We start from the raw sequence: 22,986 nt of genomic DNA on the forward strand, positions 1-22,986 counted from the left end.
CCCAGGCTGGAGTGCAGTGGGGCGATCTGGGCTCACTGCAACCTCCGCCTCCCGGGTTCAAGCGATTCTCCTGCCTCAGCCTCCCGAGCAGCCGGGACTACACGCGTGCGCCATCACACCCGACTAATTTTTGTATTTTTAGTGGAGACGGGGTTTCAATATGTTGGCCAGGCTGGTCTCGAGTGATCTGCCCGCCTCGGCCTCCCATATGGGGTTATTTTTTGGAGTGATGAAAACATTTTGAAATTAGATAGGTGTGATGGTTCCATGACTTTGTGAATCTATTAAAAACCATTGAATTGTACACTTAAAAAACGGGGGTGCATTTGGCCAGGCGCGGTGGCACATGCCTGTAATCCCAGCACTTTGGGAGAATTAGACAGGAGGATCTTTTGAGGGCAGGAGTTCCAGATCAGCCTGGACAAAATAGGAAGACCCCATCTCTACGGAAAATCAAGAAAAGGAAAAAGAAAAAAGTATTGTAATTACTCAGGCTTGGTGGTGCGCACTGATCGTCTCAGCTACTGCTACTCGGGAGGCTGAGGTGGGAGGATCTCTTGAGCCCAGGAATTCAAGGTTGCAGTGAGCCACGATAGGGCCACTGCACTCCAACCTGCAAAAAAAAAAAAAAAAAAAAGAAAGGAAGAAAGAGAAAAGAGAGAGAAAATAAAATGGTAAGTTTTATGGTATGTGAATTTATCTTAAAAAATGATGGGACGGCCAGGCACGGTGGCTCACGCCTGTAATACCAGCACTTTGGGAGGCCGAGGCGGGCGGATCACGAGGTCAGGAGATCCAGACCATCCTGGCTAACATGGTGAAATCCCGTCTCTACTAAAAATACAAAAAATTAGCCGGGCGTGGTGGCGGGCACCTGTAGTCCCAGCTACTCGGGAGGCTGAGGCAGGAGAATGGCCTGAACCCAGGAGGTGGAGCTTGAAGTGAGCCAAGATCGCCCCACTGCACTCCACCCTGGCTGACAGAGGGAGACTCTTTCTCAAAAAAAGAAAAGAAAAGAAATGCTAAGCAAAGTGTTCCGGTGTGTTTTGCCTGTTTTGGTAGTGGAAGGGAAGAAAATCAGTCTTTTTCTTTCTTCTCCCCCTTAAAACTATTTAAGAAGGGAACTGGGCGCGGTGGCTCATGCCTGTAATCCCAACAATTTGGGAGGTCAAGGTGGGAGGATCACTTAGGTCCAGGAATTCAAGACGAGCCTGGGCCACATAGTAAGACCTCATCTCTACCAAAAAATAAAACATTAGGTCTGGGTGCGGTGGCTTACACCTGTAATCCCAGCACTGTGGCAGGCTGAGGGAGCTGGATCACCTGAGGTCAGGAGTTTAAGACCAATCTGGCCAACATGGCAAAACCCTGTCTCTACTAAATATACAAAAATCAGCCGGGCATGGTGGTGTGCACCTGTAATCCCAGCTACTCCGGAGGCTGAGGCAGGAGAATTGCTTGAACTGGGTAGGTAGAGGTTGCAGTGAGCCAAAATGGTGCCACTGCACTCCAGCTTGGGGGACAGAGCGAGACTCTGTCTCAAAATAAATAAATAAATATTATTTTTAAAAAAAGATCCCCTGGGCATACAATAAGTAATACCATACTACTTAGGCAAATAAAGCACAATTCTATTATTTGGGAATCTTAAGATCGGTTCTACCACTTTGTGGATCTTCAGACTCAATCTCTATTTTAGAGATACTAACATTGATTGATCCTGCTATGTGCCAGGTACTGTCTTTCACAACTTCACATATATGATCTCATTTAATCCTCATTTAATTTTGGCAGAGAAAAGTTGAGCTCCTTACCCAGGATCGTATAACTAGGAAATAAAGACCAAAGCACATGCCTCACTCTTTTTGTTATTAGAAAAGATTTCCTTCTGTAAACCTCAGGGACTTTACAAGGGAAATATTGGATTACTGTAATATGATTCATCAGCCCAATTTATTTATTTATTTTTATTACACTTTAAGTTCTAGGGTACATGTGCACAACGTGCAGGTTTGTTACATATGTATACATGTGCCACGTTGGTGTGCTGCACCCATTAACTCGTCATTTACATCAGGTATATCTCCTAATGCTATCCCTCCCCGCTTCCCCCACCCCATGACAGGCCCCAGGGTGTGATGTTCCCCGCCCTGTGTCCAGGTGTTCTCATTGTTCAATTGCCACCTATGAGTGAAAACATGCGGTGTTTGATTTTCTGTCCTGATGATAGTTTGCTCAGAATGATGGTTTCCAGCTTCATCCATGTTCCTACAAAGGACATGAACTCATCCGTTTTTATGGCTGCATAGTATTCCATGGTGCATAATTGCCACGTTTTCTTAATCCAGTCTATCATTGATGGACATTTGGGTTGGTTCCAAGTCTTTGCTATTGTGAATAGTGCCGCAATAAACATATGTGTGCATGTGTCTTTATAGCGGCATGATTTATAATCCTTTGGGTATATACCCAGCAATAGGATGGCTGGGTCAAATGGTATTTCTAGTTCTAGATCCTTGAGGAATCGCCACACTGTCTTCCACAATGGTTGAACTAGTTTACAGTCCCACCAACAGTGTAAAAGTGTTCCTATTTCTCCACATCCTCTCCAGCACCTGTTGTTTCCTGACTTTTTAATGATTGCCATTCTAACTGGCATGAGATGGTATCTCATTGTGGTTTTGATTTGTATTTCTCTGATGGCCAGTGATGATGAGCATTTTTTTCACGTGTCTGTTGGCTGCATAAATGTCTTCTTTTGAGAAGTGTCTGTTCATATCCTTTGCCCACTTTTTGATGGGGTTGTTTGATTTTTTCTTGTAAATTTGTTTAAGTTCTTTGTAGATTCTGGATATTGGCCCTTTGTCAGATGGGTAGATTATGAAAGTTTTCTCCCATTCTCTATGTTGCCTGTTCACTCTGATGGTAGTTTCTTTTGCTGTGCAGAAGCTCTTTAGTTTAATTAGATCCCATTTGTCAGTTTTGGCTTTTATTGCCATTGCTTTTGGTGTTTTAGACATGAAGTCCTTGCCCATGCCTATGTCCTGAATGGTATTGCCTAGGTTTTCTTCTAGGGGTTTTATGGTTTTAGGTCTAACATTTAAGTCTTTAATCCATCTTGAATTAATTCTTGTCTAAGGTGTAAGGAAGGGATCCAGTTTCAGCTTTCTACATATGGCTAGCCAGTTTTCCCAGCACCATCTATTAAATAGGGAATCCTTTCCCCATTTCTTGTTTTTGTCAGGTTTGTCAAAGATCAGATAGTTGTAGATGTGTGGTATTATTTCTGAGGGCTCTGTTCTGTTCCATTGGTCTATATGTCTGTTTTGGTACCAGTACCATGCTGTTTTGGTTACTGTAGCCTTGTAGTATAGTTTGAAGTCAGGTAGCATGATGCCTCCAGCTTTGTTCTTTGGGCTTAGGATTGTCTTGGCAATGCGGGCTCTTTTTTCGTTCCATATGAACATTAAAGTAGTCTTTTGCAACTCTTCTCAGCCCAGTTTAATATTACCTATTCATTATAATGTAATGCTGCTCGCACAACTGAGAAAACACCGTTGCTTTACCCCCTCCAGCTCTGCAGCAGCCATGCACAAATCATAGAACTATAAACATACGCTAATTACACAACCTATGTAGGCAATCAATATTAAGAAAAATGTTTACTGCCCAATATTTCTGTGGTTGAAAATGTAGAGTCTAATTCTGATCCGCAGTAACATCTAGGTTAATGTTGATTCAGATGGAAAACGTTTGTGTTGCCATGAGAAGAGGCATTGAAACGCTGAATCACCACCACAAATGTTACCACTATTAATATAAGGAGATACATAGGAAGATCGAGTTAGACCATCTCGGACCACCAGGTTTACAATTCCACCTGCAGATACATGCAAGAAGTATTGTCACAATACTTATGTCATGTTATTCCATTGAGGTCATCACCAACTAAGCTTATAATTAATGTGTGGTCAATTTGGTCAATGTCACCAGCGTAGCATACTGACAAAAGCAAGGGTTGCAAACTCAAATGCCTATAAGGCAGAATGTAAGACGGTAGGAAGCAAAGTCTATAGGGAACTATATAATAGAGGCTGCAGATTCATGGCAGATTCTAAAGCACAGCAGTCCCCAACATTTTTGGCACCAGGGACTGGCTTTGCGGAAGACAATTTTTCCACAGGCGGCAAGGGATGGGGCACAGGATGCTAATGGTCTTGGGATGAAACTGTTCCACAAATCATCAGGAATTAGATTCTCATAAGGAATATGCAACCTGGATCCCTCGTGTGTGCAATTCACAACAGGGTTCATGCTCCTGTAAGAATCTAATGATGCTGCTGATCTGACAGGAGGCAGAGCTCAGGCAGCAATGCAAACAATGGGGAGCGGCCAGAAATACAGACGAAGCTTCAGTTATTACCCACCATTCACCTCCTGCTCTGTGGCCCAGTTCCTAACAGGCCACAGACCAGTACAGGTCCATGGCCCAGGGATTAGGGACCCCTGCTGTGGCACATTGCTTAATAGAAGACTGTAGCTGCCCTGACCTTTCCTTTTTTTTTTTTTTTTTTTTTTGAGATGCCAGAAACCCAGAATTTTTTTTTTTTTAAGACTAGTTCTGACTCTGTTGCCCAGGTTGGAGTGTAGGAGTGCGATCTTGGCTCACTGTAACCTCAACCTCCCAGGCTCAAGCAATCCTCTCACTTCAGCCTCCCAAGTTGCTGAGATTACAGGCACACTCCACTACACCCAGCTAATTTTTTTGTATTATTTGTAGACATGGGGTTTCGCCATGTTGCCCAGGCTAGTCTGGAATTCCTGAGCTCAAGCTGTCTGCCCATCTCAGCCTCCCAAAGTGCTGGGATTGCAGGAGTGCACCACCACAGCTGGCCTGAAACCCAGATTTTATTTATTTATTTATTCATTTTTTGAGATGGAGTCTTGCTCTATTGCCTAAGCTTGAGTGCAGTGGTGCGATCTTGGCTCACTGCAACCTCCACCTCCCTGGTTCAAGCAATTCTCCTGCCTCAGCCTCCTGAGTAGCTGGGATTACAGGCACATGCCACCATGCCTGGCTAATTTTTGTATTTTTAGTAGAGACAGAGTTTCATCATGTTGGCCAGGCTGGTCTCGAACTCCTGACCTCAGGTGATCCACCCACCTTAGCCTCCCAAAGTGCTGGGATTACAGAAGTGCAACACCACACCCAGACTGAAACCCAGATTTTTAATATGAAATCAAAGTCTTCAAACCTTGTAGGTGTCATAAAAAGCACGCTGAGGACACTAGTTTGCAACTGCCAATCTAAAATATCATAGACATTGTATCACTTTAACCACGAAAAAAAAGTATGTGAGGCAGAAAATGGAAGCAACCATGCCTAATTTATTGTTGAATACTTTTTCCGTATACCAAGAACTTCCTTTGCACTAGCATCTGAAACTACATTCAGAATGACGTTGGTTTTCATAAAAGTGTTGATCCTCACACCTCTTTATAGTCTTGCACCTAGCACAGCAGAGTGAAACACTTTAAATAGCACTTGTTCCTTGAGTATATATGGAAAAAAGTGAAGTATTGGTAAGTGTTCAGCTAATATGAGCAGCATCTCAGGAGTCTGCAATTCTTGAATTACCAGGGAGTATTTTTACCATTTTCCCCCAGTGAAAGGCCTATTTTGAGAGACTTGCCCTCCAAAATGAATGTATTAAGTCATGTTAGTTTTTTTTGTTTTGAGACAGGGCCTTGCTCTGTTGCCCAGGCTGGAGTGCAGTGGCATGATAGTTACAGGAAAGGGGTCCCAATCCAGACCCCAAGAGAGGGTTCTTGGTTCTTGTGCAAGAAAGAATTCAGGGTGATCCCGCAGTGTGAAGTGAAAGCAAGTTTATTAAAAAAGTAAAGGAGAAGGGGCACGGTGGCTCACGCCTGTAACCCCAGCACTTTGGGAGGCTGAGACAGGTGGATCACGAGGTCAGGAGATCAAGACCATCCTTGTTAACACGGTGAAACCCCATCTCTACTAAAAATACAAAAAGATTAGCCAGGTGTGGTGGCGGGCACCTGCAGTCCCAGCTACTCTGGAGGCTGAGGCAGGAGAATGGCGTGAACCCGGGAGGTGAAGCTTGCAGTAAGCCGAGATCACGCCACTGCATTCCAGCCTGGGTGACAGAGGGAGACTCCATCTCAAAAAAAAAAAAAAAGAAAAAGAAAGTAAAGCAATAAAAGAATGGCTACTCCACAGACAGAGCAGCCAGGAGGGCTGCTGGTTGCCCATTTTTATGGTTATTTCTTGATGATATGCTAAACAAGGGGTGGATTTTTCATGCCTCCTCTTTTTAGACCATATAGGGTAACTTCTTGATGTTGCCATGGCATTTGTAAACTGTCATGGTGCTGGTAGGAGTGTAGCAGTGAGGATGACGGGAGGTCACTCTTGTCACTATTTTGGTTTTGGTGGGTTTTGGCCAGCTCCTTCACTGCAACCTGTTTTATCAGCAAGGTCTTTATGACTGGTATTTTGTGCTGACCTTCTATGTCATCCTGTGACTTAGAATGCCTTAACCATCAGGGAATGCAGCCCAGTAGTTTCAGCCTCATTTTTCCCAGCTCCTATTTAAGATGGAGTTGCTCTGGTTCACATGCCTCTGACATGATCACTGCTCACTGCGGCCTCCACCTCCTGGGTTCAAGAGATACTCCTGCCTCAGCCTCCCAAGGTGCTGGGACTACAGGTGTGTGCCACCACACTCAGCTAATTTTTGTATTTTTTGTAGAGACGGTGTTTTTCCATTGCCCAGGCTGGTCTCAAACTCCTGGGCTCAAGCAATCCTTCTGTCTCAGCCTCCCAAAGTACTGGGATTACAGGCATGTCCCACCATGCCCAGACTAATATTTACTTTTAATCAGACTAAGATAGGGTTACTACTTGAGTTGCTATGGCTCCAGCTGAAAGCCTGTGCAGTCATATCATGGGTAAACATTTGCTTTATGCTAAAAATATGGTGGACCTGGCATTACAGCTGTTACAAATCTCCTAAGGTGTCTCGGGTAGTGTATTAGTTACTTTTCATACTGCTATGAAGAAATACTTGAGACTGGGTAATTTACAAAGAAAAAGAGGTTTAATGTACTCACAGTTCCACAAGGCTGGGGAGGCCTCAGAATCATGGTGGAAGGCAAAGAAGGAGCAAAGGTACGTCTTACATGGCAGCAGGTAAGAGAGCATGTGCAGGGAAACTGCCCTTTATAAAACCACCAGATTTAGTGAGATGTATTCACTATCACGAGAACAGTATGGGAAAAACCTGCCCCCATGATTCGATTACCTCCTACCAGGTCCCTCCCACAACACATGGGGATGATGGGAGCTACAATTCAAGATGAAATTTGGGTGGGGGCGCAGCCAAACCATATCGGGTAGCAACTACCTAGGGTCAGTTTTGCAGGTGGTAAAGCTATTTACCAAGATAGTTGTAGGTAAAGAAAGGCAGATTTATTAGAGAAATTATGAAAATATGTTGCAATGGGCAGCTCAGCAGAGAAGGAGCTACCTGCAAAGAGGCAAGGGCTGGAGGAAAGTTTTATAGGGTCATGCTTAAGGGTGCTACATGTGGAATGAGGTCATTGTACCTACAGGTTGTTTGTGATTAGCTGTCTCTAACAATTGTTCATACAATAGTTGTTCATTATTCTCCTCAACTTGGGGCTCTCCCCAACCTGGGGACCCTTCCTTATTGTTGCTTACTTATCAGGGCTCCACATAAGGGTGCGGAAACTTCATTCATTCATATCTTCAACACAAATTTTAGGTAGCCTGTTTTTTAAAAAATTTATTCAACAAATATTTAGTCCAAGCCACTATTACTTATTACCTTCTCTACTTCTGTATGGACCTTTAACTATCTCTGACACTATTCACTATTCTTCCACATTCTCTATTTTTTATACCTATGGTAAAATTTGCCAGTTTGACCATGCAACTAATACTGACGGGGAATATATAGAGTCTAGAAGAAAATATACAGGTCCTTAAAGGCTGCCCTGCCAACAAAACCATAATGCAGCAACAAACATCACAACTATGCCAAATAATCAATCCTACAATGTCCAAAATTTTACTTTAAAACTGGAATTTCCAGACTTCCTTTCCGCATTAACCAGTTTAACTAGACAGTAATGAAATATCCCTCCTACTTTATGCTGTGATAGTTTATGTATGTATGTATTTATTTATTTATTTGCGACAGAGTTTCACTCTTATTGCCCAGGCTGGAGTGCAATGGCGCGATCTCAGCTCACCACAACCTCCGCCTCCCAGGTTCAAGCAATTCTCCTGCCTCAGCCTCCCGAGTAGCTGGGATTACAGACACGTACCACCACGCCCAGCTAATTTTGTATTTTTAGTAGAGATGGGGGTTTCTCCATGTTGGTCAGGCTGGTCTAGAACTCCTGACCTCAGGTGATACCCCTGCCTCAGCCTCCGAATGTGCTGGGATTACAGGCATGAGCCACCGTGCCTGGCCAGAAAATTTTAAACACACACAAACTCTCGAGTGGCCTAATTCCCTCTCACCAAACCAGTCACAATACAGACAAAAGAGAATAACTTATATTAGTTTTTGTACAAACAAAAAAGACTGATAAATTGTGAATGATGCATGATTTTTAATTACAAGTAAACTGGGCAAATGCTTCTGCATTATTCAAAGCTAAAAGGTGATCAGTGGAAACTTTCCTCTGTTAGGACTCTAATACTTTTTATATTTATCGGCTCACTACAACCTATTCCTCCCAGGTTCAAGCGATTCTCCTGTCTCAGCCACCTGAGTAGCTGAGACCACAGGCAACGCACTACCATGTCTGGCTAATTTTGTATTTTTAATAGAGACATGGTTTCACCGTGTTGGCCATGCTGGTCTTAAACTCCTGACCTCAACCGATCCTCCTGCCTTGGCCTCCCAAAGTTCTGGGATTACAAGCGTGAGCCACCGCGCCCAGCCTTATTATAATTGTTACTATTTAAATCTCTTTTTCTCTCTCCTTCAAGAGAGACCTCATCTCATTCAGTGGCATCCATTTATTTATTCATCTTCTGCCTCTTGGGCTCAAGAGATCCTCCTGCATGAGTCTCCCAAGTAGCTGGGACTACAGGCTCACACCACCATGCTTGGCTAATTTTCATAGGTTTTGGAGAGACAGGCTCTTGCCATGTTGCCTAGGCTGGTCTCAAACTCCTGGGCTCAGATGATCCACCTGCCTTCACCTCCCAAAGCACTGGGATTATAGACAAGAGCCACCATGCCCAGCCCCAAGTACTTTTACACAAAATGCAAACACTATTCTTCTATCATAAAAGTGATACCGCAGCTTCTGTAAAGTTTGCCAGGTAGTATTCATAATTACCTTGGGTAAACTTCTTGATGTTAAAATGTATCTTCTTATTATGAGTTTTTCCATTGTATTAACTACTTTTACAACAATGCAAATAACAAGTTATTTTACAAGCCATTTAGAAATTTCTGTACTATGGTCCCAATAATGTAAAATATATTAATGCCTATTACATTCAGATAAATTATACACTTGGAAACTACATACTTATGACTTACAAAAACTTACATAAACAAATTATACAAATTATATGCTCAATTTTTAGGTATATAGTCTTAAATTAAGCTTAAATGTACATTCTCAAGATAAATTAACAGTTCAGGGCTTCACAACTTGAAATCTGTGGAAGATGACATTGGAGACAACAGAACTCTGGTGGAATTCTTAGGTGGAATTTGCTGAAACTTTTTTTTTTTTTTTTGAGACGGAGTCTCGCTCTGTCACCCAGGCTGGAGTGCAGTGGCACAATCTCAGCTCACTGCAAACTCCGCCGCCTGGGATCACGCTATTCTTCTTCCTCAGCCTCCCGAGTAGCTGGAACTACAGGTGCCCACCACCACGCCGGGCTAATTTTTTGTATTTTTAGTAGAGATGGGGTTTTGCCATGTTAGCCAGGATGGTCTCGATCTCCTGACCTTGTGATCCGCCTGCCTTGGCCTCCCAAAGTGAAACTTTTCTTTAAAATAGAGATGGGATCTTGCTGTATTGCCCAGGCTGGTCTCAAACTCCTTGCCTTAAGCAATCCTCCCACCTCAGCCTCCCAAAGTGCTGGGATTACAAGCGTGAACCGTTACACCCAAGAGAAACTTCTTGAGATAGTTACATAATTTTTAAATCTGCCGTTGTAGAAGTTAATAAGGTGTAGAGCTGAATAAATATTAAATATTAGATCAAGTTTCTCATGTTTACCTTAAAGTATAAAGATTTATCTTAAAGCACTGATTTTCACAAAATAACATCAGTGTGAAATTGGAAAAGAAGCCAAATATTTTATTTCATGTATCTGGGAAATGAGGTGCTTTAGTCGACTGAATCTGCCCCCGACTAAAAAGCATTCATTAAAAAGTACTTAACTCAGAAATTATAAAAATAGAAGCCATCGATAAAATGCATTCTACACGGAATATGCCAATCATACACTACTCTTTTTTGATAATAAAAAACGTACTTACTGAGCCAGGTGTGGTGGCTCATGCCTATAATCCCAGCACCTTGGAAGGCCAATGAGAGTGGATCAGTTGAGGCCAGGATTTGAGAGCAGCCTGGCCAACATGATGAAACGCCGTCTCTAGTAAAAATACAAAAATGAGCCGGGCACGGTGGCACTCACCTGTAATCCCAGGTACTCCGAAGGATGAGGCAGGATAATTGTTTGAACTCAGGAGGTGGAGGTTGCAGTGAGCCAAAATCATGCCACTGCACTCCAGCCTGGGTGACAGAGTGAGTCTCTGTCTCAAAAAAAAAAAAAAAATTCAGTTGCAGTGGCTCATGCCTGTAATCCCAGCACTTTGGGAGGCCGAGGCAGGCGGATTACAAGGTCAGTAGATCGAGACCATCCTGGCCAACATGGTGAAACCTCCTCTCTACTAAAAATGCAAAAAATTAAGCCGGGCGCGGTGGCTCACATCTGTAATCCCAGCACTTTGGGAGGCCGAGGCGGGCAGATCACGAGGTCAGGAGATTGAGACCATCCTGGCTAACACAGTGAAACCCCGTCTCTACTAAAAATACAAAAAATTAGCTGGGCATGGTGGCAGGCGCCTGTAGTCCCAGCTACTTGGGAGGCTGAGGCAGGAGAATGGCATGAACCCAGGAGGCAGAGCTTGCAGTGAGCCAGGATCCCACCATGGCACTCCAGCTTAGGCGACAGAGCCAGACTGTGTCTCAAAACCAGGAAAGAAAACAAAAGAAAATTTGGACTATTGCCAATTACAAATATTTTTAGAGAATTCAAAACAGTAACTGTGGATGATGGAAACAATAGTTATGATAAAAGTCTGATGAAACTTCCCAGTTCACAAGGAAATTTAATTACTTATGTGCAGCATTTTAAGACAGTAATCAGAATCATGACTGACAGCATCACATCAGGACCACCAGACTTTTATAAATTTCATATAATCTTCAGAAATAATTAATAACTTTTTTTTTAGATAGATTCTACCTCTGTTGCTCAGGTGGGAGTGCAGTGGCATGATCTCGACTCACTGCATCCTCCGCCTCCTGTGTTCAAGCAATTTTCCTGTCTCAGCCTCCCGAGTAGCTGAGACTACAGGCATGTGCCACCAGGCATGGCAAATTTTTGTATTTTTAGTGGAGACAGGGTTTCACCCTATTAGTCAGGCTGGTCTCGAACTCCCAACCTCAGGTGATCCACCTGCCTTTGTCTCCGAAAGTGCTGGGATTACAGGCATGAGTGACGGTGCCCAGCCATTCATAACATGTTTATACAAATATAACTTTAACAAATATTTAGTATAACTATCAAAATTACAAATCATAACATATTAAATTTGTATAAATGTATGTAATTTTTGGAACATGTATATCAACAACATACCCATAAATATAACTGAGATGAGATCTAATGTCACCTCACTTGACAGTGCCCTCCCATGCAGTATCACCACATTTGACAATGCCCGCCCATATAATCTACCAAATAAATCGAATCACTTAATACCTCTACAAGATGAGAGATACATTCTTTAGACTCCCGAAGGGACGCAGCTGAAAAATGCCAAAGTTAATTTTAAGCCAAAAAGACCTGATTTAGGATTTTGACACTGGAGAAACCCATCAAAGATGTCAAGTTTGAAAACACTTGATCAAAACAGAATCACAGGTCACTATTAAAAAGGGTATTCATTTAACCAGAGACTTCCAAAGCAATACAGAAACTTACATGGATATAAAAACCTTAACCCTTTTAAAGGTCAGATTTGCTAAGTGATCAAAAGGGGTACTTGAATTGAATCGACACAGGAAGAGTGTGTACAGGGTTGTGAGTGTAGGCAAATGGTTACTTTGGTCATATCTCCATTTGCCACCTGATTACACATGAGAATGGCATCTTTACTCACCAGAAAGCCAGTATTATGGGAGGTGTAGGAGGCATTCTTGGACTTGAGACAAGAACATTGTTGTGTAGAAATTTCATTGACTGTGTTAAAATTATTCTCCATGGGCTGGAGAACATATAACGTGGTGTTTAGAATGCGACGGGCATTGATTGGATGCAAGGTCTCCACACTTACTAGCTGTGTGACATTGGACAAAGTGCTTCATCATTCTGAGACTCAGTTTTTAAAGGAAAAACAACTAACTACCTTGCAAGCTTGCTAGCAGGTTTAAGTGTAATAATGTGTGGGAATGACTAACACGTAGTGACAGCTTAATTAATGTTAACCCTTATCATTATCATATAAGAATGTGAGTTACGTAAGAGAGGAATCCTGTCAGTTCATTCTCTGCTGTGTCCCCAAGACCATGAATCATGGCTGGCACGTAGTAGGCATTTAATAATATTTGTTCAACAAGTATTTGGCAGTCTTGGAGGGCAGAAAAGGAGGTGGGGAAGATTTTTAAAAAACATTTTTTAAAAAGTCACATTGTCCTACAATACCAATTTTTCTTGCATATTTAGGAAATTGAGGGTTTTTTCCTAAAACATGCGGACATATGGGAAATAGGATGCAACATTTGCACTAATGTTTCAGACACAGTTAGAGGTTTCCAAGAGATTTTGCGCTGGGGAGGCTGCTTGCTACAAGCTCCCAAAGCTCTGGGAGGACATAGTATTCATTCCTCCCTCAGCAGAAGTGGTGAGGCAAGAAGCTCTGGGGAGCACCCAGCCTTGGACTTTTAGCATAGTGTGTCAGGTCTTCATAGTTTGGGCCCAGGGCACAGAGAAGTCACAGCTCTCTGGCATCCTGTGACCTTTACCCTCTTTGCCAAGGGAAAATGTGGCCCTCCAAAGCAAGAAACTTGAGGGCATGGGTCACCCCAGCCCTGGCATCTGCCCAGAGCCCGAGAAGGAAGGAACAATGATCCTCCAGCTACCTCACAGGGCTGGCACAGGTGGCCACTGCCCTGGCATCACCCAGCTGTGTTCGGCAGCCTGAACCCCATCTGTGGGGATGTGAGGAGGAAAATACAAAAGTCCTTAGGTGAACACTGAGAAGGCAGATGCAGCAGAAGCCTCCAGGCCAGAACTACCCAGTCTTGGACCTATGGTGGAGATAGAGCATAGCTGGCGATCATGTGTACTTACACTGTAAGGTCACCTGGTTGCACTATGGCCTCATCTGTGGCTCTGAAAATGAAGATTTGGAAGGAGATCATCACAGCTAATGTTTAACAAGCCCCTCCTGTGTGCCAAATCATTCACCCCTCACAACAACCGAATGAGCTAAGGATTCTCGTTATATATAGTTTATGGAGAAGGAAGTGCAGACATAAAGAGGTGAATTATCTTACCCAGATCATACAGCTAATAAGTGGTGGAGGCAGAATAGAATCTAAACAGTGTGGCTCCGGAGCCCACATGCATTGATTCAACAAGTGTTTATTGAGCACCTGCCACGGACAAGGCCTTGTGTGATTAAATAGGGTTATAATTAGTAATATAAAAATGAGAAATCACTAATGCTTTTTAGACTTAACATTTTCTTTTTTTGTAGGTTTCAGGCACAGAACTGTATATCCAATAATAGTGAAATGGATCCCACTAATTATGACCGAAATGATGATACATTTAAATGACTTGGATGTTTTATGGGTATGATCTCGTGAAACCTTGAGAGAAACTGAATGACGAATGAAACTATTGTTCCTGTTTCACACAGAAGAAAACTGAGGTTAAAAGGGGTAAAGTAATTTTGCATGGCATGAAGTAGAAATTCAAAGTACAGGAATTTGAACTTGGTTCTGTCCTTTTCTGAAGCCCTTGACCACTATAGACTCAAACATCACCTTGTTTTTCCGCTCATTCAACACTTTTTTTTAAATTGTCTAATAGGTTGGCACTCATCATGAGCCCCTGTTCTCATTCTGCAAATGGTGAAGCTCTCTATTGTCCTGACCCCACGGTTCCTGTCCCATGGCCAGGGCCAGCTCACCAAGGAGCTGCAGCAGCACGTAAAGTCAGTGACATGCCCATGGGAGTGCCTGAGGAAGGTGAGTGAGTGCAGACAGATGGGGCCTGGTGCCCTTGAGCAGTTCCCGGGTCTCAGCTGCCACACATCTCATAGCGGGTGATGCTGGGGGAAGCTTACGCAGTCTCAGTACTGGCTTCTTCCTCTTTTTCTTTCCATACAAGTGGCTTAGGGATGGGGTAGAGTAGTTGACTTATTTGGATGAAAACCACTATCTTCTGTCAGAAACTCAAAAGGAATCATTGCTGGCATGATAATCTAAAGAAAAACAACCAGACAAGTGCCCAACGACACTTAAAAAGGTTATTTATTATCTTGCCAAGTTTAGGCTGGGCATGGTGACTCATGCCTGTAATCCCAGCGTTTTGGGAGGCTGAGGCTGGTGGATCACCAGAGGCCAGGACTTCGAGACCAGCCTGACCAATATGGCAAAACCTCGTCCCTACTAAAAATACAAAAATTAGCCGGGCATGGTGGTGTGAGCCTGTAGTCCCAGCTACTCAGGAGGCTGAGACAGGAGAATTGCTGAGATTCAGGAGGTGGAGGTTTTAGTGGGCCGAGATCACGCCATTACACTCCAGACTGTGCGACAGAGCGAGACTCTATCAAAAAAAAAAAAAAAAAATTATCCTGCAAAATTTGAAAAGGAAATTCAAATCAACAGCTTCTAAACTACTTTTTAACATGACTCATAATAAGAAATACATTCTATAGTACATATATATGTTCTATAATTTTGAATAAAAGAATTAACCACATCATATTTATTTTACAACATGTAATACATATTTTTTATTCTCCTTCATTTGTTTTGAATGCTCTGTGCAGTCTACAAAAAGTCCAATAGTAATAATTAAATTATTCATTAAGTTGAACATTATCTTGTCTTTTAAAATGATAATCTCAAAAATGATCTTTTATTTTTGAGATTCATATAGATACACACACACACACACAGACACACAGACACACACACACACACACACACACACACACACACACATATATATATATATATATTTTTTTTTTTTTGAGACAGAGTTTCACTCTGTCCCCCAGGCTGGAGTGCAATGGCACAATCTTGGCTCACTGCAACCTCCGTCTCCCGGGTTCAAGCAATCCCTCTGCCTCAGCCTCTGAGTAGCTGGGACTACAGGTGTGCGCCACCATGCCCAGCTAATTTTTGTATTCTTAGTAGAGATGGGGTTTCACCATATTGGCCAGGCTCGTGTCAACTCCTAACCTCGTGATCCGCCTGCCTCAGCCTCCCAAAGTGCTGGGATTACAGGCGTGAGCCACCATGCCCAGCCAAATCTAGGGCTGGAACATGGCTGCAGCATATAAAAAGAATTGAATTCCATACTTTTGTTAACCCTGTTTTTTGTTTGTTTGTAGTTGTTGCTGTTTTTGAGACAGAGTCTCGCTCTGTCGCCTAGGCTGGAGTGCAGTGGTGCAATCTCGGCTCACTGCAGACTCTGCCTCCCGGGTTCAAACTATTCTCCTGCCTCAGCCTCCCAAGTAGGTGGGACTACAGGCACCCACCACCACACCCGGCTAATTTTTGTATTTTATTAGAGACAGGGTTTCACCATATTGGCCAGGCTGGTCTGGAACTCCTGACCTTGTGATCCGCCCACCTCGGCCTCCCAAAGTGGTGGGATTACAGGCGTGAGCCACCACACCCAGCCCCTGTTTTGCTTTTGTTTTGCTTGCTTCTTAGGGTTGTTTTTCTATTTATGGTAAAGGCATTGGCTTTCCATTTGTAGCATCAATAGAATATTTCCTGTTTACAATAACCGTATGTCATAGTAAATGGTAAAGGGATTTAAAGCAGTGGTTTTCAGCTGCCAGAGGCCTGAGAGAGTTTGGGCACACTCTGTGTGATTGGGCAGAAGGCCTGTGGGAAGTTTAGCTGAGGACAGGGCCAGGAAAGGTGATGGACAGTGGGGGTCTGTCCTGGTCACCAGGCCCCTGGGTCCTGCCCACCTGCTTGGAGCTCCCCACCCATCACACATGATGCTGCCAAGCCCTCTGGGTATTGTGGGCAAATACCTCAGGAGAGAAGCTGATGAACTTTGTTTCTTGAAATGCACAGATTCCTTGGACATCCCTGAGAGGTCAATCATGAAAGTCAACTTGGTTTTCTCCCCGTCATTTGGGTTCAGAATTTAAAGTCCACACACACGGGCAGTAAGATGATATAGATAAGGACATCATCACTCGGTTTCGGATGTTAAAATGTCTAGGTGGGTTAGGGGTGATTTGAGATCACACAACCTTGTGCCACAAAGAGGAATTCCCAGGCCAGAGGGAGACATTTTATTGCCATGTTATGATCTTATCATTGAGTTGAAAGGCAATCTTGTTTCATTTTGGATTCTTTCTTATGTTTATGTCTTATAAGGGCACTTTGAATTTCCAAGCAAATAATAATTTTGAATTAGCTTTTAATCATTGACTTCTAGCACAGTTATATGATCAGAAACATGCTGTGTGATTTGATTGCTCTCAAATATATTGAGATTTGCTGGAACAAAATAAGTCAGGTTAATTTTTGTAAATGTACCATGCATGCTTAAAATGAATGTATCTACATTTGTTCCTGAGATACAGGTTGATGGACGGATGGCTACATGGATGTGATGGAGATGGTTTACTATCGGGACCTTCCGTATCCTGCTGATGCTTTGTTGCTTAGGATATGAATGGCTGAGCGGAGGCTGTAAAACCTGGCACTCTGCTTGGGTATGAGGTTCTTCCTGCCATCCTGCCATCATTTGTTTTTTATGTTTTGTCGCCAAAAGTGACCTTGAGGAACCCTGGGAGCTCAGGAAGGAAGGAGCGCCCAGAAGCAGGGACAGGGAGCTGGTTGGGGAGGACCAGAAATCAGGTTTGTGAAGGTTCCAGAGAGGACCTGTCCTTGCGAGGAGTGTGGGAGACTGAGATGGGGGAGGGGTCATTGGAATGATGCGGGCGCTACTTGGCATTGTCCATTGTGAGGCACCACCGGGGTCATCAGGGATTGGTGGAGAGGGAGTATAAAGCCCCAGGGTTGCTAAGGGAGGGCCCAGACCGAAGAAGGTTTGGTGGATAGCAGAACCTTTTTGTCTCCCTCTAATTGCTCCTAAGCCTCACGCTCCCTTGCCCCGCGTGTCCTGTTGCTTCCCTGATCTTCTCCGTGACCTGTAGCTAAGCCTTCCACCAGCGCTTGAGAACTTAATTTGAACCGGATCCTTTCCCAGACCCTTTCTTCTTCTCCTCCTCCTCCTCCACCTCCTCCAGGTGCCCAACAGCCCCCTTCTCCTCCTTTCCCTTCCCTTACTTCCCCCCTTCCCCTCCCCTTCCCCTCCCCCTCCCCTCCCCCTCCCCAACTCAGATCCCGGCCCGGTCCCCGTCCCCTTCCCTCCCCCCTGCTCTAAGCCACCTCCACCTCTGTCCTGGCCGCCTCAGGGCGCCCTGAAAGGACCAGGACATGCGGGTGCGGTGGATGCTCTTTTGGCTCCTCTTTTGGCTCCTGCTGGAATTTATCAGCCATCAGTGCATCTCTGTAAGTAGACGCTGGACCCGTGGGGTTTCTTCCTTTTTACTGGGCTGTGTCACGCGGCATGAAATTACACAGCTCAGGCCTGTAATCCCACACTTTAGGGGGCCGAGGTGGGCAGATCACTTGAGTCCAGGAGTTGAAGACTAGCCAGGGCATCATAGCGAAACCCCATCTCTACAAAAAATTCCAAAAGAGATTAGTTGAGCCTGGTGGTGTGTACCTGTTATCCCAGTTACTGGAGAGGCTGAGGTGAGAGGATCGCTTGGGCCCAGGAGCTGGACGTTGCAGTGAGCCGAGATGGCCCCGCTGCACTCTTGTCTCTAACAAACAAAATGGACCAAAACAAAGTGAAATGTCATTTGATTTGTGTCATCTGGTTTGATGACTTTTTTTTTTTTTTTTTTTTTTTTAGACAGAGTCTCACTCTGTCGCCCAGGCTGGAGTGCAGTGGCAAGATCTCGGCTCACTGCAACCTCTGCTTCTGGGGTTCAAGCAATTGTCCTGCCTCAGCCTCCTGAGTAGCTCAGATTACAACGCCTGGCTAATTTTTGTATTTTTAGTAGACCACCACGCCTGGCTAATTTTTGTATTTTTAGTAGAGACGGGGTTTCACCATGTTCGCCAGGATAGTCTCCATCTCTTGACCTCGTGATCCGCCTGCCTCAGCCTCCCAGTGCTGGGATTACAGGCGTGGGCCACCACGCCTGGCCAAAATATATAACCTTAAGTGTAAGTTTACTAACTTTGGAAAGTACATACACCAGCATAAACCAACCCCCTTTCAAGATCTACATTATTTTATTTATTTATTTATTTATTTTGAGACAGTTTCTCCCTTGTCGCCCAGGCTGGAGTGCAATGGGGCAATATCAGCTCACCGCAACCTCTGCTTCCCAGGTTCGAGTGATTCTCCTGCCTCAGCCTCTCGAGTGGCTGGGATTACAGACATGTGCCACCACTCCCAGCTAATTTTGTATTTTTAGTAGAGATAGGGTTTCTCCATGTTGGGCAGGCTGGTTTTGAACTCCCGACCTCAGGTGATCCGCCCGCCTCGGCCTCCCAAAGCGTTGGGATTACAGGCGTGAACCACCGTGCCCAGCCAAGATCTACACTATTATGTCACCCCAGAAAGTGAACTCTCACTCTTCCCAGCCAGTCTCTTTCTTATCATAGGTTAGCTTGCTTATTCTGGAATTTCGCGTATACAGATGCATGCCATGCCATAGGTACTCTTTTGTGTCTGCTTTGTTCTGCTCAACACCATGTTTCTGAAATCATTACCATTGTTGTATGGTTCTCTAACTCCATCATTTCCATTTCAGACTCAGCATATGCTGAGTTCAACCTGTTGAAGGGCTATCTCTGTTTAATTCACCATCTTGAAAGAAACATTTAAAATTGAGATGTTTTCAAGAATATATAGTTAAATCCTGAGGAATCCATGTAGAAATGTTATCACAAGCTGTCTGAACTTACTCAGGGGAAGTCTTCGTCTTCACTCACATAAGAGTCTGATGGAATTAATATCAACAATCTTAGAGAAATCTCACACTGTTCATGCCATTTTCATGATCTCCACCTTGGTAATTTTTTTTTTTTTTTTTTGAGACAGAGTCTCGCTCTGTCACCCAGGCTGAAGTGCAGTGGTGCGATCTCGGCTCACTGCAACCTCTGCCTCCCGGGTTCAAGTGATTCTTCTGCCTCAGCCTCCCAAGTAGCTGGAACTATAGGCGCATGCCACCATGCCCTGCTAATTTTTTGTATTTTTAGTAGAGATGGGTTTCACCGTGTTAGCTAGGATGGTCTCAATCTCCTGATCTCATGGTCCACCCACCTTGGCTTCCCAAAGTGCTGGGATTGCAGGCGTGAGCCACCATGCCCGGCCCACCTTGTTAATTTTTAAGCACTAAAATTTGATACTTATATGTGAATGAAGTAATCTCTTCATTGTGTTTTTTTTTTTTTTTTTTTACTTATGCTGAGATTTAAATGACAAAGATTCATATAATCCAAGAGAGAAGTATTATTTAGAGGGATTCTTTTACCATGTGATATATAATAAATGCATCCAATGCTATACATCAATTTAAAAAACAAGTAAATAACTTTAAAGAAAAGATAACTACTGGCCAGGTGCAGTGGCTCACACCTGTATTCCCAGCACTTTGGGAGGCCCAGGCAGGTGGATCATGAGGTCAGGAGTTGGAGACCAGCCTGGCCAAGATGGTGAAACCCTGTTTCTACTAAAAATACAAAAATTAGCCGAGCGTGGTGGCAGGCGCCTGTAATCCCAGTTACTCAGTAGCTGAGGCAGGAGAATCGCTTGAACCCGGGAGGCAGAGGTTGCAGTGAGCTGAGATCATGCCACTGCAATCTAGCCTGGGTGACAGAGCAAAACTTTGTCTCAAAACAAAAAGGAAAAGATAAGATAATTACTCTATACTTAGCTTGTCTTACCCATGAGTGACGGGCTGCATGTGGCCCAGGACAGTTTTGAATGCAGTTCAACACAAATTTGTAAACTTTCTTAAAACGTTAGGAGATTTTGGCCAGGTACAGTGGCTCATGCCTGTAATCCCAGCACTTTGGGAGGCTGAGGCGGGCAGATTACCTGAGGTCAGGAGTTCGAGACCACCCTGGCCAACATGGCAAAACCCCATCTCCACAGAAAATACAAAAATTTGCTGAGTGCACTGTCAGGCACCTGTACTCCCAGCTACTCAGGAGGCTGAGGCAGGAGAATCACTTGAACCTGAGAGGCAGAGGTTGCAGTGAGCCGAGAGCACACCACTGCACTCCAGCCTGGGTGACAGAGTGAGACCCCATCTCAAAAAGAACAAACAAAAACAAAAACAAAAAAATGGCCGGGCACGGTGGCTCACACCTGTAATCCCAGCACTTTGGGAGGCCGAGGCAGGCAGATCGCCTGTCAGGAGTTCAAGGCCAGACTGGCCAACATGGTGAAACCTCATCTCTACTAAAAATACAAAAATTAGTCGGGCATGGTGGCAGAGACCTGTAATCTCAGCTACTCGGGAGGCTGAGGGAGGAGAATGGCTTGAGCCCAGGAGCTGGAGGTTGCAGTGAGCCGAGATTGCACCACTGCACTCCAGCCTGGGCGACTGAGTGGAGCAGAACCCTGTCTCAAAAAAAAAAGAGGTTTTTTTTAGATCATCAGCTATTGTTAGTGTTAGTGTATGTTATGTGTGGCTCAAGACAACTTTGCTTCTTTTAATATAGGCAGGGAAGTCAAAAGATTGGATATCCCTGCTTTATACCAAGAAAGACAACACCCCACGTTTGCAATGCCTAAAAACACTGCCAGCCATCTGAAAAACATGTGACTTCTAACTTCTGTTCTTTTTTGTAGCGGTGGAATCCCACGGTGATATCTGAGGGATGCGGTTACCTTTTGGAGGAGGTTGACAGTTTCTAAGGATGATTCTTTCTGAGTGAAATATTGTCAGTGTCATTGACCTTTTCATTATTTCAACTATTATTATTCCAGGTTATCAATACTCTGGCTGACCATCATCATCGTGGGACTGACTTTGGTGGAAGTCCTTGGTTAGGTATCATTATTGAATTTCTGAGAAGTTATAAAGTTGTCATTACCCTCTGGACAGTTTACCTTTGGGTGAGTATACTAACTTTCTGTAGAGGTATACTTGTAATCACAAATAAGAATAAATTATATAAAACAATTCACGTTTCTGGACTTCATTATGAATATGTGGTTTTACCCAAAAAATCAGGGAAATGACTTATTAGCATAAGAATTATGAAAATATCTGCCATTTACATTATGAAAATTAAATAGGTCAGTGTTTGTTTAATAGAATGTCAACAGAGCTTTTGGTCAAAAATAAGTTTTTTTTAACCTTTGTGCTATTTGTCACAAATGGAGTATGAGGTTTCGTCACTTAAATAGGAAATTCTTTCTAAACTCTTCTGCTTTATAGTTCTATCGTATGGGTGGAAGGAAAGCTTCCAGTCTCCTCTCTGAAGATTCACTGCAGAAATGAGCTGACAACAGACAGCTTAACAGGAAAAGAAAAACATAGAACAGGCATAAACATGGGAACCAGCTGAAAAATGAAACTGCTAGAAGGGCTGGATGGTTGATGCTTAAAGAGCACCCTCTTCTGAGGGGAGAGGGAGATAGATGGAGATGTAGGCCATTTAGAGGGGCAGCAAATGATTTTTAGGGGAAATGAAAGGGCCCAAGGAACAAACAATTGGCCTGAGACAAAGTTCCTCTGAGGTCATAGGGACGAGGTGACAAACTGCCGGAAGGTGAAGGGCAGAACTGCACTGCGTCTCATGATGCAGAGAAAGCCCCAGAGAATCTCTTAGAACTGCCCTCCAAGAGAATCAATGAAAAGTGTGTCTGGGCAGGGTAATTTTGAATGACATCATTCAAAGTGCATGTTCCCACTTGCAACTGGAGAGAGATCAGTATGTCAAAAGTCTGTACTTGGTAAGAATTTGGCTGCTAAGTTGTGCCATAATTTGTCTTTTGAGCCTTTTTTCCTTTGGGTAAGTTGAGCTCTACATTTTGTCTTGCCATTCATGACAGTAAAAATGTGGTTGTCTGGGGGCTGAACCTCCTCCTGAACAATGATCCAAGATAAAAGTACTAATACCACAATGCTTTTTTATATTCAAGGGAAGAGGAAGTATGTTTCAGTTTTACCACCTAGATAATTACACGTCATTTGGCACTGCCTTTCAAGATATGTAGAAAACAGAAAATATATGAGTTATGAAGATATCTAGGCACATTTAACATTCTCTATGCCACTTAGTCCTGAACAGAGAATTTTCGGTATAAATTGGAGGAAGCTTTTTTTTTTTTTTTCTCTTTTCTCACCCCCAAGACGAGTCTCCCTC

At 43.7% G+C, this 22,986-nt stretch overlaps 1 protein-coding gene across 8 annotated transcripts in view; it reads left to right on the forward strand.

Annotated features, from left to right (window-relative positions):
- LOC117980998 (putative nuclear pore complex-interacting protein family member B2) overlaps nucleotides 1-22,986 on the forward strand; it is a 33,622-nt gene that overhangs the window by 249 nt on the left and 10,387 nt on the right. Inside the window, exons 1-4 of one of the 8 annotated variants that reach the window (XM_034964234.3) lie at nucleotides 544-674; nucleotides 14,076-14,262; nucleotides 14,414-14,571; nucleotides 21,602-21,730. In XM_034964234.3, coding sequence (XP_034820125.2) covers nucleotides 14,452-14,571; nucleotides 21,602-21,730 — 249 coding nt within the window. In that variant the 5' untranslated portion in view covers nucleotides 544-674; nucleotides 14,076-14,262; nucleotides 14,414-14,451. The other 7 variants (XM_034964233.3, XM_055114991.2, XM_055114993.2 and 4 more) reach the window with 7 other exon arrangements.

The sequence above is a fragment of the Pan paniscus genome, chromosome 6 (assembly GCF_029289425.2).
Source record: "Pan paniscus chromosome 6, NHGRI_mPanPan1-v2.0_pri, whole genome shotgun sequence".
In the NCBI taxonomy this organism is placed as follows: Eukaryota; Metazoa; Chordata; class Mammalia; order Primates; family Hominidae; genus Pan; species Pan paniscus.